At 36.4% G+C, this 19786-nt stretch overlaps 1 protein-coding gene across 7 annotated transcripts in view; it reads right to left on the bottom strand.

The window, feature by feature from the left end:
* Positions 1–4315: 4315 nt before the first annotated feature.
* The window catches only part of LOC107850581 (ABC transporter G family member 24), a 35683-nt gene continuing 20212 nt past the window's right edge, over positions 4316–19786 (bottom strand). For 3 of the 7 annotated variants that reach the window (XM_016695200.2, XM_016695203.2, XM_016695204.2), the window contains one exon: positions 10242–10628. In XM_016695200.2, the coding sequence (XP_016550686.1) occupies positions 10466–10628 (163 nt within the window). In that variant the 3' untranslated portion in view covers positions 10242–10465. Of the gene's footprint in view, positions 9163–10241; positions 10629–10749; positions 10990–19786 lie in introns of those variants that run through there. The other 4 variants (XM_016695202.2, XM_016695201.2, XM_047400388.1 and 1 more) reach the window with 2 other exon arrangements.

Here is a 19786-nt window from a genome sequence, read left to right as displayed (position 1 = left end):
ACAGATGAATGGAACAACGGAACTCAGCATTAGTAATATCTCCCTCGGGTGACTGAGCAGGAGTGTCACCAGTAGGAGAAGGATCAGTGGAGATCGATGGAACTCCACGAAGGCAATCAAAGGCAGCAACCCTAGATTGGGTCTGAACTCTATAGTAGGACGAGATCCATCCACAGTATCCTCAAGCAGGAAAAAGAAGTTTCCACAAGCATCAAATCTTCTTGGAGGCCTAATCTGAAAAGCAAAAAAATGGGAATTATAGGAGATTTCAACACCTTAAGACTCCATAGCCCGAAAGTATATCACAAGAAAGGGAAGTATTTCTAAATGCCTCGTAACCTCTCTCTTATAAATGTGGCATGCTACACACCCATAAAAGAGACTCTACTTGACAAGGGTTTGTGGATACCCAATAACACCAAACCTAGGCTCTGATACCGGCTATGTCATAACCCAAATCAGGTCCTTGCCATGACGGGTATCTCACGTCCACTAAGGAACAAAGACCACCCCGGTTGCTTAGTCAAATAGATCACAACATACCTAGCAGTGCCTGAATTTTGAAAATATAAAAAAGGTAGAAAATAATAAGCTCAACATCTAAGAGTGTCAACATCAATACCTAATCCACAGTACTATCCACAAGACCTTTACTAATCCAAAAACAACCAAATGTAGGGACATGCCCCCAGCTATGACAATAAAAATGGCAATGATAATGTTAAAGTGAACTCTTTAATTCTAGTCTATGAAGGTAAACCAATGGAATGATCAAGCCTTTGAAAAAATAAAAGTTCACCACTTCACTATAAATAACCGACGAACCGATCTAATCCACCTAAAGCTGTGCAAAAAAAGTAGAATTGCCTTCGGACCCTACATTACGTGGGCATACAGCGTCTGAAGATAGTGGGATAAACACTAGCATGTAACTCGAGAAAGGGATAAAATAATGGTAGTCAGTTTTATTAGCCAAATTTGCTAGAAGTTCCTTACATCCTTCCCTGTGTTTCCTCTTAAACAATGTCTAAGATGATATGTAGTCTTTTCTACCTCCCCTTTCCCGCACAGATATTCTCCCAAGCACCTTCTATCGTATAATAGTCTCCATGAGCAACCCATCCATATAAATTTGGAATAGGGAAATTTCTATTTGTTTTTTCATTTTTATTTGTTGTAGAGAGAGGCTTCGGAGGCCTTTCAATAGTCCATTGCACCTTTAAAATCGGTCCAATCACTATTTAAATATCTACAATGCCATCAAATATCATCCTTTCTCAGACCTTAATGCATAAACATAAGCAAAACTGTCATTAAATTATAACAGGGTATTGGCACCACCTTCTTGAACCCTTCGAAACTAAACTGTAAAATCCAGGATCTTGTTTGAATGATCAATGGCTACAGACCATCTGTTGCGACAGATGGTAAATCTGTTGTGACAGATGGGTTATCTGTTGCGACAGATGGGACCATCTTTTGCAACAGCTCAATAATAACGGTTGTTATTAAGAGAGAAACCGTTTTGAAAAGGTGAGAAGTTTGAATGTAAAAGAAAAAGTCACAACTTTTCAAAGAAAACAAAAAGTCAGCAATTTAAATGTAATTAAATTAATACAATGGAGCTAAACAATCGTGAATTTTTGCCTAACACATTCAGAATCAATCCTCTATAACTAGGTCCCTTCTTAATCTTCATTCTACTCCGCTTTATTTATTATTTCTTGCATTTTGTCTTTTCGTATTAGAAATTCAACCATTTCTCTTCAAAGAGCATATTTCTTTCTCGTTAAGGTAAGTGTTTGTGTGTGTGTAAATCTACCAGTTGGTAGTATACGTTGTATTACATTCGAACTATTTTCTTTACTTTTGTGTTTACTTTTTTGTCATTTCATGTGTTCTAGATATAGCTGATCCTGTTTGGGACATTATTATTCTGCACGACACCATGCGGAAATTTCAGAGGCAGGTTAATGACCTGCAGAGGGAGTTGATCACAGTGAGAGCAAGGATGTTCAGAGAGATGCAGAGGCTGATAAAGGCCATACTGCTGACGGTTGACGATTGGCCGACTGACAATAATAATGATGCTAATGATGATAATAATAATAATTAGAATGTGTTTTTTCTTTTAGCGTATGTATTTTGATTTTTCTATATCGGATCTATACCTAATGTATTTTTTCGTTTAATGAAAAATTATTTTTGGTTGACTTTGGCTTTTTAATTTTTATTGTCTATTTCTTCTTTTCAACAAACATGTCGACGGTTGGAGGTAAGGAGCAATTTTAAATCCAATAGCAATAGTAAGTGTTTTGAGTTCTTTCAAAAGATGGACCATATGTTGAAAAAGATTGGTCATTGATTGGGTGTCTGCCAGCAGATTATCCATCAGTTGCAACAAATTTGTCATTTGCTGGAGGAAAACATTTCATTCTTCCAGCTAATGTCCATCTGTTGCAACAGATAGGTAATCTATTGAAAATAATTTTGTGGTCTGTTATATTTAGCTTCTGTTTTGCCTTTTTTTATTGATGCACAAGTTATTAAAAAAGATATTTTATATAATAAATGATAACATTTATATTCACAACAATGAGATAAATATATAAAAGTCTATAACAAACAACAATACAAGCTTTCACAATTAAAACGATCATGGTGGATTATGATCCAAGCATGTAGTTTTTTTGTAGCTAGCCTTCTTACATATGAAGCACTTGTTTCTTCTTGATGGAAATGATTCTCCGATTCCACGTCTCCTTGTATATGGCCTTTTTCCCAATTTAATAGTGCTTGGGTCAATACGTGGAGGAGGTATTAATGTCCCCAAAAGCTCTGCGGGAACAACCCAAGATTTTTCGAAAGGCACCGGAGTAATATGCCCACTATAAGCCATTTTATATTTTTCACCGAATAATATGGAGAGAAGTACTCATAAGTTTTACTTTCGTATTTAGCACCGTATTGAGCTCGAAGCGCTGTCATAACATGTGGACGGTATTTCATCCAAGTCAAAAACTTTGCACATACAAGATCTTGTTTAAAGATCGACCGTGGCAACATCACCATGACCATTGATATTGAACTTGTAATCTGTTATTGGATGAGAAATAAACTATTCCCCAGACTAATGTTTGTTGATATTTTTTTTTCTGTTTCTAGAACAAATTGGGTTCCTGCGTTGTCGAACTCCACACGCCATTCGTGGAAAAATTTACCATACTTCTCATTTATTATATCAAACAAAGCCACGATAAGAAATTCTCTTTCATCGTCAAACAATGAATTCACCAATTCAGCTATGTTTGATGTCATAATATTGTACCTATACAAAAGAATCACTTAGTACGACATCATACTAATCTTGTACCTCAAACAAGATATTAAATTCATAAGAATGTACCTATTTGTCGGACAGTATGCCTAGCTCCATCTCTCGAAACCGACACATATGAGATGTTCTGCTGCCTTGGGATGCATATCTGCTACTTGATTGAAATGGTCGAAAAACTCCTCTCTATTATATGTTTTAGCTACTCTATAAAAAAGGATCATGACCCTTTCGTTGTGAAAGTTAGTCTGAATGTTCTCTCCAAGATGCTTGATGCAATAACCAAAGTGAGATAAAGTGAAGAATCTTTGGAATACTTGGATGCTTATCCGAAATAAAACACCTATTCGATATCTTTGATGCTACTTCACAGTTGTTCAAAAAAATATCCGTAAGAGGCATCACATTCCTTGTCCGTTACACAAAAAGCAACAGGAAAGATGTGATTCTCCGCATCCAACGCCACCACTGCTAGCAGAACTCTATTATACCTGCTCCTCAAGAAGGTCCCATCGACGACTGTCTTTTTTCAGATGTCGAAAACCTTGAATCCACGCACTATAGGATACAAAAAATTACTTGAACCTTCGATTTTCATCAATGTGCAACGTCTTCTTGCTTTTGGGATTTTTGTACTTAAATATGTAACGGTAGCCATCAAGGACTATATACTGTGCTCGTGTGTCCCCCTAACCTAGTCCTTGGCAATCCCCATGATCGTATATATCTTCCGATAACTGACCATGACACCTAATTCCGTAAGGAGTTGATTGCACATATCCCTTGTAGAAGGGCCTTTGCCATTGGAGAATCTATTCTTGAAATATTCACTTAGGACCTTTTCAGTGGCATGAGGATTTTGTCCTGAAATATGCTTTGAACCATATGTGTGATACTTTTCATGTTTATGAATGGTGAATCTGTCAGAACTTAAGTACTTCACCGCACTCAACCACCACTTGCAGTTCGGATTAGCACATATGTAGTAAAAGACTTTGCTTGAATTAATCACCTTCATTATTCAAAAAAAAATTTCAAGCAAGAAATAAACAAAGTAGTAGATAGTTATTTCTTGTCCTTGAATAACATTCTAATGTAAAAGCCGGTCTCGTTGTCTTGACGATTGCCAAACTGTATCAATTGAGAAGAATTGCCCACCGTATTGCTCACAGCAACGGGCGTAGGTGTTTGATCATCATTTGGAATATTCATGTCCAGATCATCCAACCTATCATCAAAGATGTTTTCTTGTTCTTCTTCTTCTACATTCTTGATACCAGTACATGGGGCATCATAGCTTTCAATGACATCATTTGAGGCCAACACATAAAGACGACTCAAGCTTGGGGCTTACCTTTGATGCCTAAACCAAGAGCACAAGTGTGAAGAATGGACAAGAGCCAATTACACTCCAAGGCTGCCCCACCATAAGGGCCTTTTGTCATTTCCTAAGAGCAAAGAGGTGCCCATGGAGTGTAAAGCCTCATTAAGGGTCTTTTGGTTTTTTTACTATGTAATAAGTTCAGTCAAGACTTTAAATAGCTTTTATTAGTTCATTTTTCAGCAACTTGGATTATATTTTAAGAGACATCTCTTAGAGAGTGTTTATACAAGTGTGGATTCACTCGTGACAAGTGTGGATTCACTTGTGGCCGAACGTGGATTCATTTGGCATTGGTTACCCATTTAGAAACAAGGGTTTCTTTGGGATTTCGATTCCCTTGAGGTCTTCGTAAGAGTGTGGTGTTGTTATTGTGAGTATTTAGGGATTTTAGTGTTTGATACACACTTTAGTTCCTATTTCTTGTAATAATCTATGTCTCACTATCCATCTTTATCTTATTGTATTTGTTGTGTTTGAATCTTGTCTTCTCATTCTCGATTTGTGCTTCCTGCCTTAGTGGTGATTACATTTCGTTTTCATGTTTCCATAGTTGGTTTGTTTCATTTGGTATCAAAAGCAAGGCTTGATTTTGTTCCAAAAAAATCACTCTTGGGATTGTTGCCTAGAAAATCCAAAAATCTCACTAAATAGTTGTTCTTGTGTTGTGTCTTGGCCGAAACTATAGTTGTCATGTGTTGTAACTTGGCTGAAAGTTTGAACTTAGATCTAGGGGTCTTTTGTGTGTTTTGATTGTTTCTTGTTAGCTTCTTCTTCACTAACACTATTCGAGTCTAGATCTAAATTCTTGAGCTTGAAAAATGTGTTTTATTGATGTTGTTAAAGATTGGTGGCTTTAAAAGGTGTAGTTGATGATTGTTGTTGAAGATTTGAGGTTGAATACGTGTTGTTGATATTGGAGGGCCAAACGTGAACCTTGGAACTCCAAGTTTCAAAGGTTGTGTTCTTGGTGTTCTTCACCATCTTCATACCTTGTTGAAGAAAAAGTGTTTTTTTTTAATCTTAAACCAAGTCAAAAGAGAGTGTGTCCTGTATTAGTCTTGAAAGACATAGTCCCAAGAACATACAAAAGAAGAAAGGGTACAAGAGGTCTTTCAAACAGTCTAACTACCAAAAGGGAGAAAGGGGTTTTCCTAAGACTTACCAAAGAGGAAAGGGGGACAAAAACTTTGAAAAGGTGTTTTGTCAAAAAGGTGAAAGAAAAGTCAAGTCTATTTGAACATTGAAAAGCCTCCAAGTCTTGCTATTTCCCACCCAAAATCAAAAATACACTATTCCAAATTGAAATTGACCAATCCAAATTGAAGACAAGAATATTTTTTTCCAGATTTTCACAACATTTCACGTCCAATAGGAGGCTTCCACGTCACCAATTCCGTACAACTCACCATTCTAGGCTCAAAATTTTGGATTTCTAAGTTTCTTTTCTTGTTTCTTTAGTTTCATTTCTTGATTCAAGTGCTAATTAGCAACTAGTAATCTTCTACTTAGTTGAGTTAGTTGTTTGAGTCTATTTCTTTCGTGTTACCTTTCGTTGTGTGCTTGTATCTTTTTGTGATTCATTGTAGTTCTTGGTTCAAGTCCGTACATATTTTCTTTGAGTCGTTTCAAATAAGAATCTATTTCGACCTCAAGCCACAATTGGTACCAAGTAAACTCATTGGAGTATAAAGGAGACACCAACATTTGCGACGCCTATTGAGTGACATTTCAAAGGTGTGAGTTTGAGAGCTTGGGGGTTGATTTACTAACTTGTTTTCTATTTTTTTGTTTTTGCTTAGTATTTCTTTGTCTAGGTACTATGGCAGGTGACCATGAACGATTTGATGGTTTTCATAATGGGTGTTAATGGCCGAATTGAGAGAATGGAAGGGGGAATAGGGAGAATGAGGGGAAGAATGGAAGGGATGTAAAGTTCTCTTTGCAAGAAACTGGACAACTTGGTAGAGCATCAGAGCTTTCCTAATCAAGTTGAGGCAGTAATAGAAGAGGAAGCTAAGATTGGGGAGAAGAACTTGTCTCAAGAAAGAGGGTTATGTGAGATTGTTGAGCCAAGGGTTGAACCAAATGAGGGTGACAAGGAACACCTAGTTGTGGAACTTGTCAAGCCTAAGCCCTTGTTACATACTAACCATGGAACTAGCATTTTGCCTAGTACCAATACTTCTCTCGTGCAAGTTCATAAGCTAATGCTTCCAAAGGAGAACTCAAAGAGGACCTCTCATGAGCATAAGCTTGAAGGCCTGGATAAGTTCTTATTCAAGGACTCCAAAGTTGATGAAGACTTGACTCAAAGGAGGAACCTAACCAAACTCCTATGGGCAGATGGGTACTTTGTGCTAAGGAGTGAAGCATATCACCAAATGGATCGAAGGAAGGAGTTCCCTACCAAAGGAATTCCTACAAAGAGGCAAAAGACTCAAACCTATTGGTCTAAGTTAATGCATGGAAGGAAAGGTCCTTGTAAAGCACGTATAGAAGACAACAGAATAAATTCAAGGCATTGCATCCAAGGTATGTACCTAACCCCTTATATTCCTAGTGATCCTAGGAGACATCATGATATTTTCCTTATATTTAATAGACCCTTGAAATTGATTGAAATTACGTCACACCATGAGAGTATTACTGTCTTCATGATTCCTTTATGGTGTTTGCCTTTGGTGCCTGAATTGAGTGGGCCTTACAATCTTAATGCCCAATCTATTATTTACCTTAAGAAGAGTCCTTGGTGTGTACTTGATGTACGACTATGGTTTCCTAATCCTTGTCACACTTATGTGGTTGGACAAGTTGAACTAATAGGTAGGACTCTTAGGAGCATGCTAAGTGCCATGAAAAGAAGTCACTCAACTTCTTCGGTATACCCTTTGGCTTAGAGTATTTCGGTTTCCCATAGATTCTTTAATTACTCTGATAGCATGATTTCATTGGTGAATGCACTACTTGAGGGAAGTTTCTTGATGAGAAAAGATGTAATGTACTTCAAATGTCTTGTCTCATCCTATTGTGCACTCATGTTTGAGAGTAATTTTGATGAGATTGGTGCCCTTAACTCTTTTCCTTTCTATCATTTTGCTTATGATAATGACTTGAATGTGCATAGAGTGTATGATCTTTCTATTTCAGATGGAAAGTCTAATTGTTTTTCCAAGAAAAGTCTAAGGATTCCACTTGATAAACAACTCGTCTCTTATTTCTTGTCACACTTATGTGGATAGACAAGTTGTTTCTTCTTTGGAAGGGTGTTCGGGTTTTGGTGATTAGAATGCGTATGGTAATTGATTGCGCTAACCCTAACCCTCATATCATAAGGAGAGTGTGCTTGCTTGTGTCTCCTACTATTTTGCAAGGTTCGGATTCGAGGTCGAATCTTTTTCAAGAAAGAGAGGATAATACGAGTCTATGGGGCATCAAAGCTTTTAACGACATCATTGAAGGCCAACACATAAAGACGACTCAAGCTTGGGACTTACCTTTGATGCCTAAACCGAGAGAACAAGTGAGAAGAATGGACAAAAGCCAATTACACTCTAAGGTCGCCCCACCATAAGAGCATTTTTACCATTTCCTTGGAGCAAAGAAATGCCCATGGAGTGTAAAGCCTCATTAAGGGCCTTTTGGTCTTTTTACTATGTAATAAGTTCAGTCAGGACTTTAAATAGCTTCTATTAGTTCAATTTTCAACAACTTGGATTATATTTTGAGAGGCATCTGTTAGAGAATATTTATACAAGTGTGGATTCACTTATGGCAAGTGTGGATTCACTTGTGGCCGAGTGTGGATTCGTTTGGTGTTGGTTACCCATTTAGAAACGAGGGTTGCTTGGGGATTCCGGTTCCCTTGAGGTCTTCGTAAGAGTGTGGTGTTGTTATTATGAGTATTCAGGGGTTTTGGTGTTTGATACACACTTTAGTTCCTATTTCTTATAATAATCTATGTCTCACTATCTATCTTTATCTTATTGTATTTATTGTGTTTGAATCTTGTCTTCGTCTTCTCCTTCTCCGCTTGTGCTTGTTGCCTTAGTATCTTGTTTTTATGTTTCCATAGTTGGTTTGTATCAATTTTGGTTCTCATTCTCTCTCGTCTTTTCAACCACGTACACCCTTAATACCGACTAGATGAATCGCTAAGATAACCACGCAACCGAACCTGATCGCTTATCTTGAAAGATAGTACCCTCTGATTTTCGAATGAGCTATGCATGTAGCTGATGATGAGTTCTTCCGATTGACAACTCAGTCCACAATAGCTGATGATTAAGTTCACAAAATCACCATACGAAACATCACTTTAGACTGTCATAGCTATCGTCTCTAGCACTTCACACTCCTTTCAATGCCATGCATATCAATTGATCTTCTCGATCCATTGGCCATAACAATCCACTCCTATTGTTATTGATTCCTCCATTAGTGGTACCTAAATACAGTCATTTGTTAAAAAAAGTTAATAATGATATCATAATAAAATTAATAGTGATTTCATAGTGCCGTAACATGAACCCCACAAGATGTGTAATCTATTGCAACATGTGAAAAATATGTTACAACAGATTACTTATCAGTTAGGATTCATGTTACGCTTCTGAAGGAGATTTCAACGGACGAGTCATCTATTGTAACAGGTGAATCATATGTTGCAATAGACTATACATCTGTTGCAACATATGAAACGCCTGTTGGGATAGATGTTACAATACTAAGAAACCTTTAAAGCTGATTCCAACAGATGAGTGACATATCATAACAGATAACTAACTTGTTACGACAGATATTTACTCTGTAGCAACAAACGATATGTCTGTTGGAATTGAGTTCAAGTTCTGTTGCAACAGGTTACTAATCTGTTGCGACAGATATTTACTTTGTTGCAACAGATAACTAGTCTGTTGAAATCGAGTTCAAGTTTTGTTGCAACAGGTTACCAATTTATTGCGACAGATATTTACTCCGTTGCAACAGATAACTAGTCTGTTACAACAGAAATCTAGTCTGTTGCAACAAATGGATCATATGTTGCAACAGATGACTCATCTGTTCGATTCATGTTACGACACTATAGAACCATGAACATAGTTCTAACATATGAGTCTTCCATTGCAACAGATGGCTCATCTGTCGCAACAGATTAGTGTTCTTTTTAAACAAATGGCTCTTACATTTATGTTCGCATGCTAGCTATTGTTGAAAAAACAGCACAATAGCAGTTACCCAGATGACAAATTCAACTAAAAATCATAATTTGATTTACCGAAGTCTCCTATAAGTAATGCTAAAGTGGAAAGTAATGTACGAAATAAAATTTGACTTAAGAAATTGATCAAATAGCAGCAGTAGCGGTAACAACAACAATGGTCAACAGGAAGAAAATGAAAATGACAATGAAGTAGAAGAAGATAATAATGAAGAAGAAGATGATGATAATGAAGCAGAAAATGATGAATAAAGCAACAGCAACAATGAACAACAAAAATCACGAAAAGCGAAAAAACAACAATGGATGAGAAAAGAGAGAAGCGCATTGTTTTCCCTCTGTTTCTTGTTATATTAGGTTAACATTTGAATCCAAGTATAAATTTAAAAACTTGTGGGCTATTCTCAAACTTCCCCAACTTTCTTAATCCATATAAAGTAATTGCCACCTCCACTCAATTATTAAGACTTAAATCACCTACACCTCATTTTCAAACTTTTTTTTCAATTTTAGCTAAATGCATGAAGTGTCAACTTTCACTTCTTCTAAAACTTAGCATGCCAATGAAAGCAATGATTCGACTACCTAAACCTATGAGGAAGAGAATGCACAAACAAAGATCCCAGTCATGAAGACTGTATCCCCAGTTCATAAGTGCACCACAACGTGTTATGAGCCACACTCCATAATACCTGAAATTAGACAACGTAATCATTTATTACATGCATTCAAATTCAAAATCATGTATAATCATGTAATTCGCAAATTTAAGATAGTCATTTACACAACCACTACTTGGGCATTTTTAGTTTGACACATTGTTTGAGAAAAATCATTCAAATGGGGATCTATGATATAACGTGTATTTATTACATGCATTCAAATTTGAAATTGTGTACTAATATGTATTTCGCAAATGTAAGATTGATATATACAGAGACCTTTGGAGCATTTTAAATTTCATGCATTGTTTACGGAAAATCATTCAAATAGGGATCTATTATATAGAGTACACAGTTCATCTTCTATGTCTTGCTTTCTGTTCTTACTTCTCTGCTTTCAGATTAAGCAATAGAAAAAGTAAGTTCGAAAAAATGAAAATATGTCGAGATCTTATTCATCTAAAATGAACCATCACATGAGGATTAAACTATGATGAAATTGAAAAGAAAATGTTGGTTTTTATCAAAGAAATTGAAAAATAACAGAGAAAACAATATTGAAAGAAAAATACCGCAATGAAGCTAGCAGGAATTATTTTATTCAGCTTTGTTAAACTCTACATTTATAAGAAATGAAAGCAAGGAATAATGATAAACTAGCCTAGAAAATCTCTAGAAAATATTTCTCAACTTATTAATTACCAATTAATAGGAAAATCAGCTAATAACCTATTAAAAGGATTTATTACAAAACTAAAACCGCAAAATAAAGTTACTACAGTTCAAAAGCAGTATTTCTAAAAGTCCTCCTTGCTTGAAGAACGGCATATTCTAGACTTGGACTTTGCTGGAATTGACCTCATGAATAAATCTATTAATTTATCTTTAGAATTGCAAGGCTTGTGTGCATCTTCTGTTGGATTAATTAAGACGTTTTTACCTCTCAGTTCAACTAGCAAAATCTCCTGATTAGTGAAATCAAAGATTCGACAATATTTATCTCCAAATAACAACTTAAATCCTTCTTCTATTAGTTGACCCACACTTACCAAATTTTTATCAATATCAGGCACGTAAAGGACATTTGAAACTATTCTGTACTTGAACTTGTTTTGATTGCAATAGACACTTTTTCCTTTAGCAGGAATATAGTCACCATTTCCAATTCTGACGTTCTTATTTTCCATAGACATAAGCTCTTTAAAAATATTTCTGTCATATGTCATATGGTTTGTACAACCACTATCAATCATCCAAAAATCAGATTTCTTGATAAAAAAATATGTTGTCATAAATAAGTGGTCTTCTTTTACGTTAGTGACTTAGGCATCTTTTTGAGATTTGTTTTTGCAAATCAAAGCTTCATAACCAAACTGGTTGCAGATCTTGCATTGTGCAGCTAACCTCTTCCAACATTTAAATGGAGGATGACCATTTTTGCCACAGTGCTAACAGGGTAGGTAATTTTTAAAAAATTTACCCTTGTTTTGAGTTTTGTGGCTAGCTGCTAATGTTCCTTCAACCATATCATCTTGCCTTATAAGTCTCTTTTGCTCCTGAAAAGAACTTAACAATTCTGCCAAAATAGGACAAATCTTGTGTGTTTTTCAAGATAGTTATACATACTTCATATCTTTAGGACACTGTTACAAGAACTTTTTCAACAATTCTTGAATCTTTAAATTCAGTGCCTAGCAAGATTACCTTATTAGCAATAACAAGTAATCGGTCCGAGTATTCCTGGACTGTTTCAGACTCTTTCATTTTCTACAACTCGAATTTCCTCATTAAATTCAATACCTTTATTCCTCGTATTCTTTCATCTCCAAGATATTCTTTCTCTCGATAATCCCAAATTTCTTTTGGTGATGTGAACGTCATAATTCTCGTGAAAATAGTTGTTGAAACAACAGCAAAAAAAAGTTGCTTTCGCCTTAAAATTGATGGTTTTCTTTTCCTTGTGACTTGATTTAAGCCACGATGGGATTATTTGGCAGTGGATTATGTTCAATAATCCTCTTCCATGGCTTCCCAAAGATCAAGAGCCTCCAAGTAAGTTTCCATTCTCACAGCTCATAGTTGATAATTGTCACCATAAAAAATAAGAGTCATTCGTGAAAAACTATTTTTGAAATTCATCTTTTCACTCACGGGTTCCTCAAGAAAATGGCTCTAGACACCAATTATTGGTTTTGATCAAAGAAATTAAAAAATAACAAAGAAAAAATATTGAACGAAAATACTGCAATGAGGCTAAAAGGAGTTACTTTATTCAGCTTTGTTAAACTCTACATTTATAAAAAAAAGAAAAAAATATACGCAGTAAAAGGATAATGATAAACTAGCCTAAATATCTCTAAAAAACATTTCTCAACTAATTAATTACTAATTAATAGGAAATCAGCTAACAACATATTAATAGGATTTATTCAAAAACTAAACAGTAAAATAAAGTTACTGCAGTTCAAACGCGGTAATTCTAACAGAAAAGCATTTATTTTGCAATTTGAAAAAGTTCAAAGTTACTATGATACATGCATGGACAATTGAAGGAAGATCTCAAGCGTTTTTCTCCATACTAGAAGCAGGAGGAACAATTTCGTTATAATTATTTGGACAATTCTCGATTCGTGGGTCTGATCCTAGGCAATGCAATCTCCTCCAAGTCGTTCTATCATTTTATTGAATTTTGTCAAAGGGACATTCATGATAATAAATAAATGATGCTACAATTTCAGGGGCCACTCGTAGTAGTTGTTTACTATAACGGACAGAATATGGGAGTGCAAAAGAATAAGAGAGTATAGCCTCACTAATTACTACAGGAAAAGAGAATATACAAAAGGGTGTGTTTGGTAGGGAGGAAAACAATTTTTCCTAATTTTCTCATGTTCCATTGGTCAAAATTGTTGGAAAATATTTTTTCTTGGAAAACAAGTTCCTTAAAAATGAGAAAAATGACTCGCTTGGTGACAGTAAGGAAAAGAAATTAAATAAGTTGACATTCTATCTCATCCTCCAACACACCTCCTCATCACTCCCAACTTCCGTAGTCCCATCCCCACCACCCCTACCACCCAACTCTACCCCATAGTATTGTCTAGATTACATATAAAAGTTTTTGGATAATATTTTTTGCTAACATACCAAAAAAGGAAAGTAAATAAAAACCTCACTTCTTTTTCTGCATACCGAACACAACCTAAGAGGCTAAGAATCTAAGTGAGTGAATGACAAGAAAATTCCATAAAATGTTAAAACGGGAATGGAATTAAATGTAACTTTTCAAGGCCACTGACACGGAATAAACACTAGAGATGCAAAGCACATGGTCTAGTCAAAAAGATGAACTCAAATTAGATGTTGTCACCTTCTACCAAATGTCTATTCTATTGGTCAAGTAAATAGGAGTGACCCTTTGAGCATGAGTTTAGTGAGGCTCCTATTGCTTGTTTGGCTCATAGGGATAACCATGTGTTTGAAACATCTTTGACACTTGATAGTTGTCTTTTAGAGAGTGAACTTCCATGTTCTAAATCCTCTTTATGGATATATCCTTCTCTCTATAAGAATAATATCTTGTTTGAAGCTGATGAAATCACTCCTAGTGGATTACCTAATGTTGTGGATAGCATTGATGATGTGGCTCATCTTGAGGGCTATATCTCATATGACAACCTACTATGGTATGACAACATTCCTCCTAAGAATGGAAATCTCTTCTATGAAGATGAGAGTACTCTTAAGGGAAAGGAATGTGAAGTTTTGGAAGGAAATGATCAATTGGGTAATGATAACTTTGATTTGCTTGAATGTTTGAGAAACCCAATTAATGATTTTTCCTATGAAAATGATTGTGGTTGTGATCCTTTATATGACACCCCACCCTTGTTTGATAATTATGAGGATGAATTGCTTGGTTCTTGTGATGACTTGAGTAATGACTCCTTTGATGTTAGCGATGGTTTGTGTCTACTTGAGGATTCACCCCTTCAAAGAGAAGGTGTTACTTGTTTGGAAATCGTTCCTTCTTCTTTGTGTGCCTCTATTGATGAGAACACTCATAGTAATGATCTTGAATCCGATAATGAGTATACGCATGAGGACCCTTAGTTGAAGTTAATTTGCTTGATACTTTTCTCTACCCTCTCTTTGCTTATGAAATTGGCAATGGTCATGTAGAGGGTAAACTTAATGGTGAAAATGGCACCTTTGGAGAAAGTGAATATTTCCATGACCCATGTTCTTGCCTAATTTTTCCATTTGACCCTAATGACCTAATGGGATGTGGTGATTTCCATACACCCAACTTGATGTTTGGTCTAGATGACAAGCAAAGTTTGAATAAGGATGTTGGGATCCTTCTATTTCTTAGGGATTTACAATCCACTTGATAGACCCAAGTTATGCACGAGAGGCATTTCCCGCAAAGATGAGTGTTCATTAAAGAAGGGAAATAAAGAACAGATCCAAGAGAGTTCAACATTGAGTGTTTCCATTCTTGACCAAAGTTTCACTACTTGTAGGTCAAGGAGAGTTACCTCTTGAAAACACTTTGGATGAATTCCATGAATGTGACACCCTTCTTGTTGACTTGTTTACAATTGGTGGCCCCATTTTTTAAGGGAAGCTGTTTGAAAGGAAAAAGTTATTAAGTGCTTAAATGATTTGATTCCATCCTTGTGTGCATTATGTGCTAAATCTTTTGAGCCAAATAGCCTTCTTATAGATAATAGCACCTTGGATGATGCTTGTATACTTGATTTCTTTCTATACTACCTCTTTATCTATGATGATATCCATGCTAGTCTTGGAATTGTTTTATGTGGAGGTAGGAAGCTTGTTAATTGGTCCACTTGGTTGAGTGACAATGCTATGCAGGTCATTTACATCTTTGACTCCAAATAACCCTTGTGGATTTTTGAACCATTGGTGGTACCATATTTGGTGTGGTCTCTTGAAGAGATAATGAAGCAATTGTGTCTTATGGCTCCTAGATGAATTTAGTCTCACATTTTTGGCTTGTTGAGGCCATTATGACCTTTGTGGTTTCCTTATCTCTTAATATTTGTCATAACCAATTCCTATGTAACCTTTTCAATAAGTTTTTCATGATTAAAACAAGGGATCCTTGGTTATATCTTAAGGGGTCGTTTGGTTGGGAAATTGTTATACCAGGATAACTAATACCGGGATTAGTTATCCCGGGATTACCCAGGATAACTTATCCCACCATGTATAAGGGATAAGTTATCCCATCACTATGGTGTAAATGGTGGGATAAGTTATCCCACAATTAATTAATCCCTCCAACCATACGCGGGATAAAATAATCTTTTATTTTATCCTGGGATTACATATACCTCACACCAAACGAACCCTAAATGTATGCAACCTTGGTATGGTGCTATGATTATTTGTACTAACCCTCATGTCATAAGGATGTTGTGTTTGTTTGTCCTTTCTTTGATTTTGCAATGATTCGAGGTCAAATCTTTTTCAAGAAGGAAAAGATGATACAAGCCAAATTGCCTCCGGCCCTTTGAATGGGATACGTATGACGCTCGAGGTGCTTGACGACTCCTTAGTGCTATTAAAAGATTCCAAATGGATGAAGATTACCATTAAGGAGGGACAAAGAAGGGAAATGTGCCCAAGGCACTTTGGATCCGCTTTTGATCCATTCTAGCATTTCAAAAGTGGGTCAAAATAGCCCCTAGTGGGCCTTTGCTTGCCATTGGGTTACTTTTGGGCCCTAAATGTGTAATAATTAGCCTAAACTATGAATACTTGGGAGCTAGCTTATTTCCTTAGTTAGTTTTTGGATATTGATTGAGATGAAACTCTTTTAGAGAGTGTTTTGAGTGCTTGGAAAAGCCAATATTGATATTTGTTTAGAAACGGTGGTTGTAAGGGGGTTTCGATTCCCTTACGGTCAACGTAAGAGTTAGGTGCTTGTTGGTAATTAACAAGGTCTTAGGGTTCGAAATACCCTTTGATTGCCATTTGTTATCATCTTTGTGTTTATCTTTCTATCATTATCATTCTATCTCTTTATCTTTCATTTTTCGGATTTAGATTCTTGTTCTCCTATCTTGTCTCGTATCACAAAGACAGCAGAGACTTACTTCCATCACCTCTCGAATAACGAGAGTGATAAGAATATTATGTTGGGAGTTTCAGAACACTCGATGAGTCGTCAAAACTTTAGGTGTCGTAGGGGTATAAGGTTTGAGGAGGTTAAGGTGGCTATTTGTAAGATGAAAAAGGGGAGGTGACCGAGTCAGACGAGATTCAGGTAAAATTTTAAAAGTGCAGAGGCAAGGTTGGTCTAGGGTGGGTCACTGAGTTTTTAATGTCATTTTCTATAGAAAATCAAAAATGCTTGAAGAATGGAGTGGAGTACAAAACAACTATACGAATAAAAAGTTGTTAAGCCACACTATGAAGGTTTAGGAGAGGGTGGTGGAGATGAGGGTGAGGAGAGATATGTCTATTATCAAAAACCAATTTGGATTCATATCGGGGAGGTTGACTATAGAAGTTATTCATCTCATGGGGAGGTTGGTGGAGCAATATAGGGAGAAAGAGAGGAACTTATTGTGGTGTTCATTAACTTAGAAAAAGCAAATGAACCCTCCTTAAGCAAATAAATGCCAAAAGGAAATAATATAAGATCTAAGTTGAGGTATATTACCCACCACCATTTTTCCTTTCCTTCTGAGTTGATTATGATGCTAAGTAAATTGTTTGTGGCAATTTGGATTTGCCTTGAGCTCTGTATTGAGAAAGCTTCAAAGCAGGATCACCTTCCCCACTAGTTGATATAGCTTGTGGAAGATTAGAACTAGTATTAGAGAGCACTAAAGTCATTAATTCAGCACCCTACACCCTAGACAAGGCATCAGCCAGCTTGTTTTTTACCCTTTTTTTATATTCAATCCATAGTTAAAGGGCTTGTGAGCCACAACAACTATGAATTAGTATGTAGTTTCTGCTACAATAGATACTTCAAGGCCTTTTGATCTATTCTAATGACAAACTTTTGATTCAACAGATAATGTGGCGACTTGGTTACAGCATGTACAATAGCATGTACTTCTCTTTCATACACTGATAACGTTGCATGTTTAGGTGAAGGGTCTTCACTAATAAATGTGGGGTAAGCTCATCCAACAAGTCTCCAACAACTAGAATGGGAAACTTCTTATGACAATTTGTTAGTTCAAATCACTACAATCAACACACAACCTTCACGTACCATCTTTGTTTCCAACCAATACTACTGGAGTTGCAAATGGACTGCAACTAAGTTGCACTACCCCTTGGTCCAAATTCAGCTAAACTAATCCTTCAATAATGTCCTTCTTGACAAACGGATATCTGTAAGGCCTCTTGTTTTACGAACAATTTGTTGTACAACACTATACTATGATCAAAGATTCCCCTAGATAAAGGCAAGTGTTGGGGTTCTTCAAACAAGGTGTTATGCTTGTGTAAGAGAATCATCAAGTCTTTACTAGTCATTGAAGGCACAACTTAAATCATGCAAAGTTTAGAGTCAATACCTGATATCTTAGCCAACTTTCCAACTCCTATTGATTTGTCTGCCTCCTCCTTTAAGAATATGCTTTCTTCTTTTGTACCAAAACTCCATGGTAAGATCTCTTAAACTCATCTTAATATTTTCCAGAGTTAATAGCTACTGCACCCCTAATACCAATCCATAAGAACCTAATGGTAAGAGTAGAAATTCTGTTGAAAACCTCCACCCCTTGTAACAACCAAGAGAGCCTGCACATTTTGCTCACTTACATATCATTACCATTAGCCGCGGTCACTGCCTGAGGAGTAGTAGATGTCACTTGGCATCCCAGCTCCTTCACCACCTCAAGATCAATGAAATTATGTGAACCACTTGTGCCTACTAAAATGTGGAGGGGTGTTGAGGTTTCTTTGAATGGTAACCGGTCACTCTTAATGTCCTGAATCCTAATGAGCCATTAAGGCCATGATCAGAGATTTCCATATGCTCTAAGTACCTAATCAGGTCCAGCTATTCTTGATTATCATTGACTGGTTCTTCATGTTCACTTTCTACTTCTTCATGCTATACTGCCTCTATTAAATACAATTGTTTCAAGTTTTTGCACTTGTGACCAAATACGTACTTCTCATTACAGAAGTAACATAACCCTTTGGACCTCTTCTTATTCATTTCTTCAGGACTCAAAGCCTTTCTATTGTCCTCTCTAGATGTTGGTGCAACTGCATTGCTATTAGGAGTAGGTAATAAGGGAGGTTTACTTTGAAACCTTTGATCATACCTCATATTGTGACTGAAATTCTAAACAAAATTCTGAATAGGCTATTTCATAGCCTCCAAATATGCCTCTTGCACTGTTGCTGATTTGTAGGCTTGAGATAAGGTCCTTGGATTTGTTACCTTTACTGCCATATTCGACTCATTCTTTAACCTCCCAAGGTAACAGTTGATTGAATTTTCTTCTGACTGGTCGACTCTAGTTAGATTTCTTTCAAAAGTTGTCTGATAATCCTTCACAGAGATCATGTTTGCCTCATCCTCTTTTTTTCTTCCATGGGATCATCATAGTTTGACCCAAATCTTTCAACTAAAGCCAACGCATACTCACTCCATGTTGGAGGATGTAAGTACTGCCTATACTTCATGAAAGCTAAGTGTCACTGGACAGCTTCACCCTTAAATTGCACGGATGCAACATTCACCCTCTCATCCATGGGAACATTTTCCATGTTGAAAAATTGTTCCACCTAGAATAACCATGACCTCAAATCCTCTCCTGAAAACTTCAAAAATTCCAATTTTGACCTCCTTGAGAAATTAGAATGATGATTGTTGGAATTGCTTGTACTTTTCTCCCTTTGTGACCTTTCATCAAACTACCTAGGTGCATCATTTAAGCCTTTCTTTTCTCGAACAATTTCAGGAGATTTACACCTTTGATTTTCATACACAGAAGTCAATTTCTCCCTAATTTCCATTCCATTACTGTCTGATCCAATCCCTTGAGAGTTGATGCTTCTCCCGCTAGAGTTCCCACCTCCGCAAAACTTTTTGCATCATCTCCCTTAGTTCACCCATTTCACTACTGGTTGCTCCATCATTTCCCTTATTACTTTTTGTCATTATTCCAAGGAAAGAAAAT

Source organism: Capsicum annuum, chromosome 12, assembly GCF_002878395.1.
Source record: "Capsicum annuum cultivar UCD-10X-F1 chromosome 12, UCD10Xv1.1, whole genome shotgun sequence".
Lineage (NCBI taxonomy): Eukaryota > Viridiplantae > Streptophyta > Magnoliopsida > Solanales > Solanaceae > Capsicum > Capsicum annuum.
Note: the sequence above shows the minus strand (reverse complement) of the source record. Positions and strands in the feature narration are given on the sequence as shown.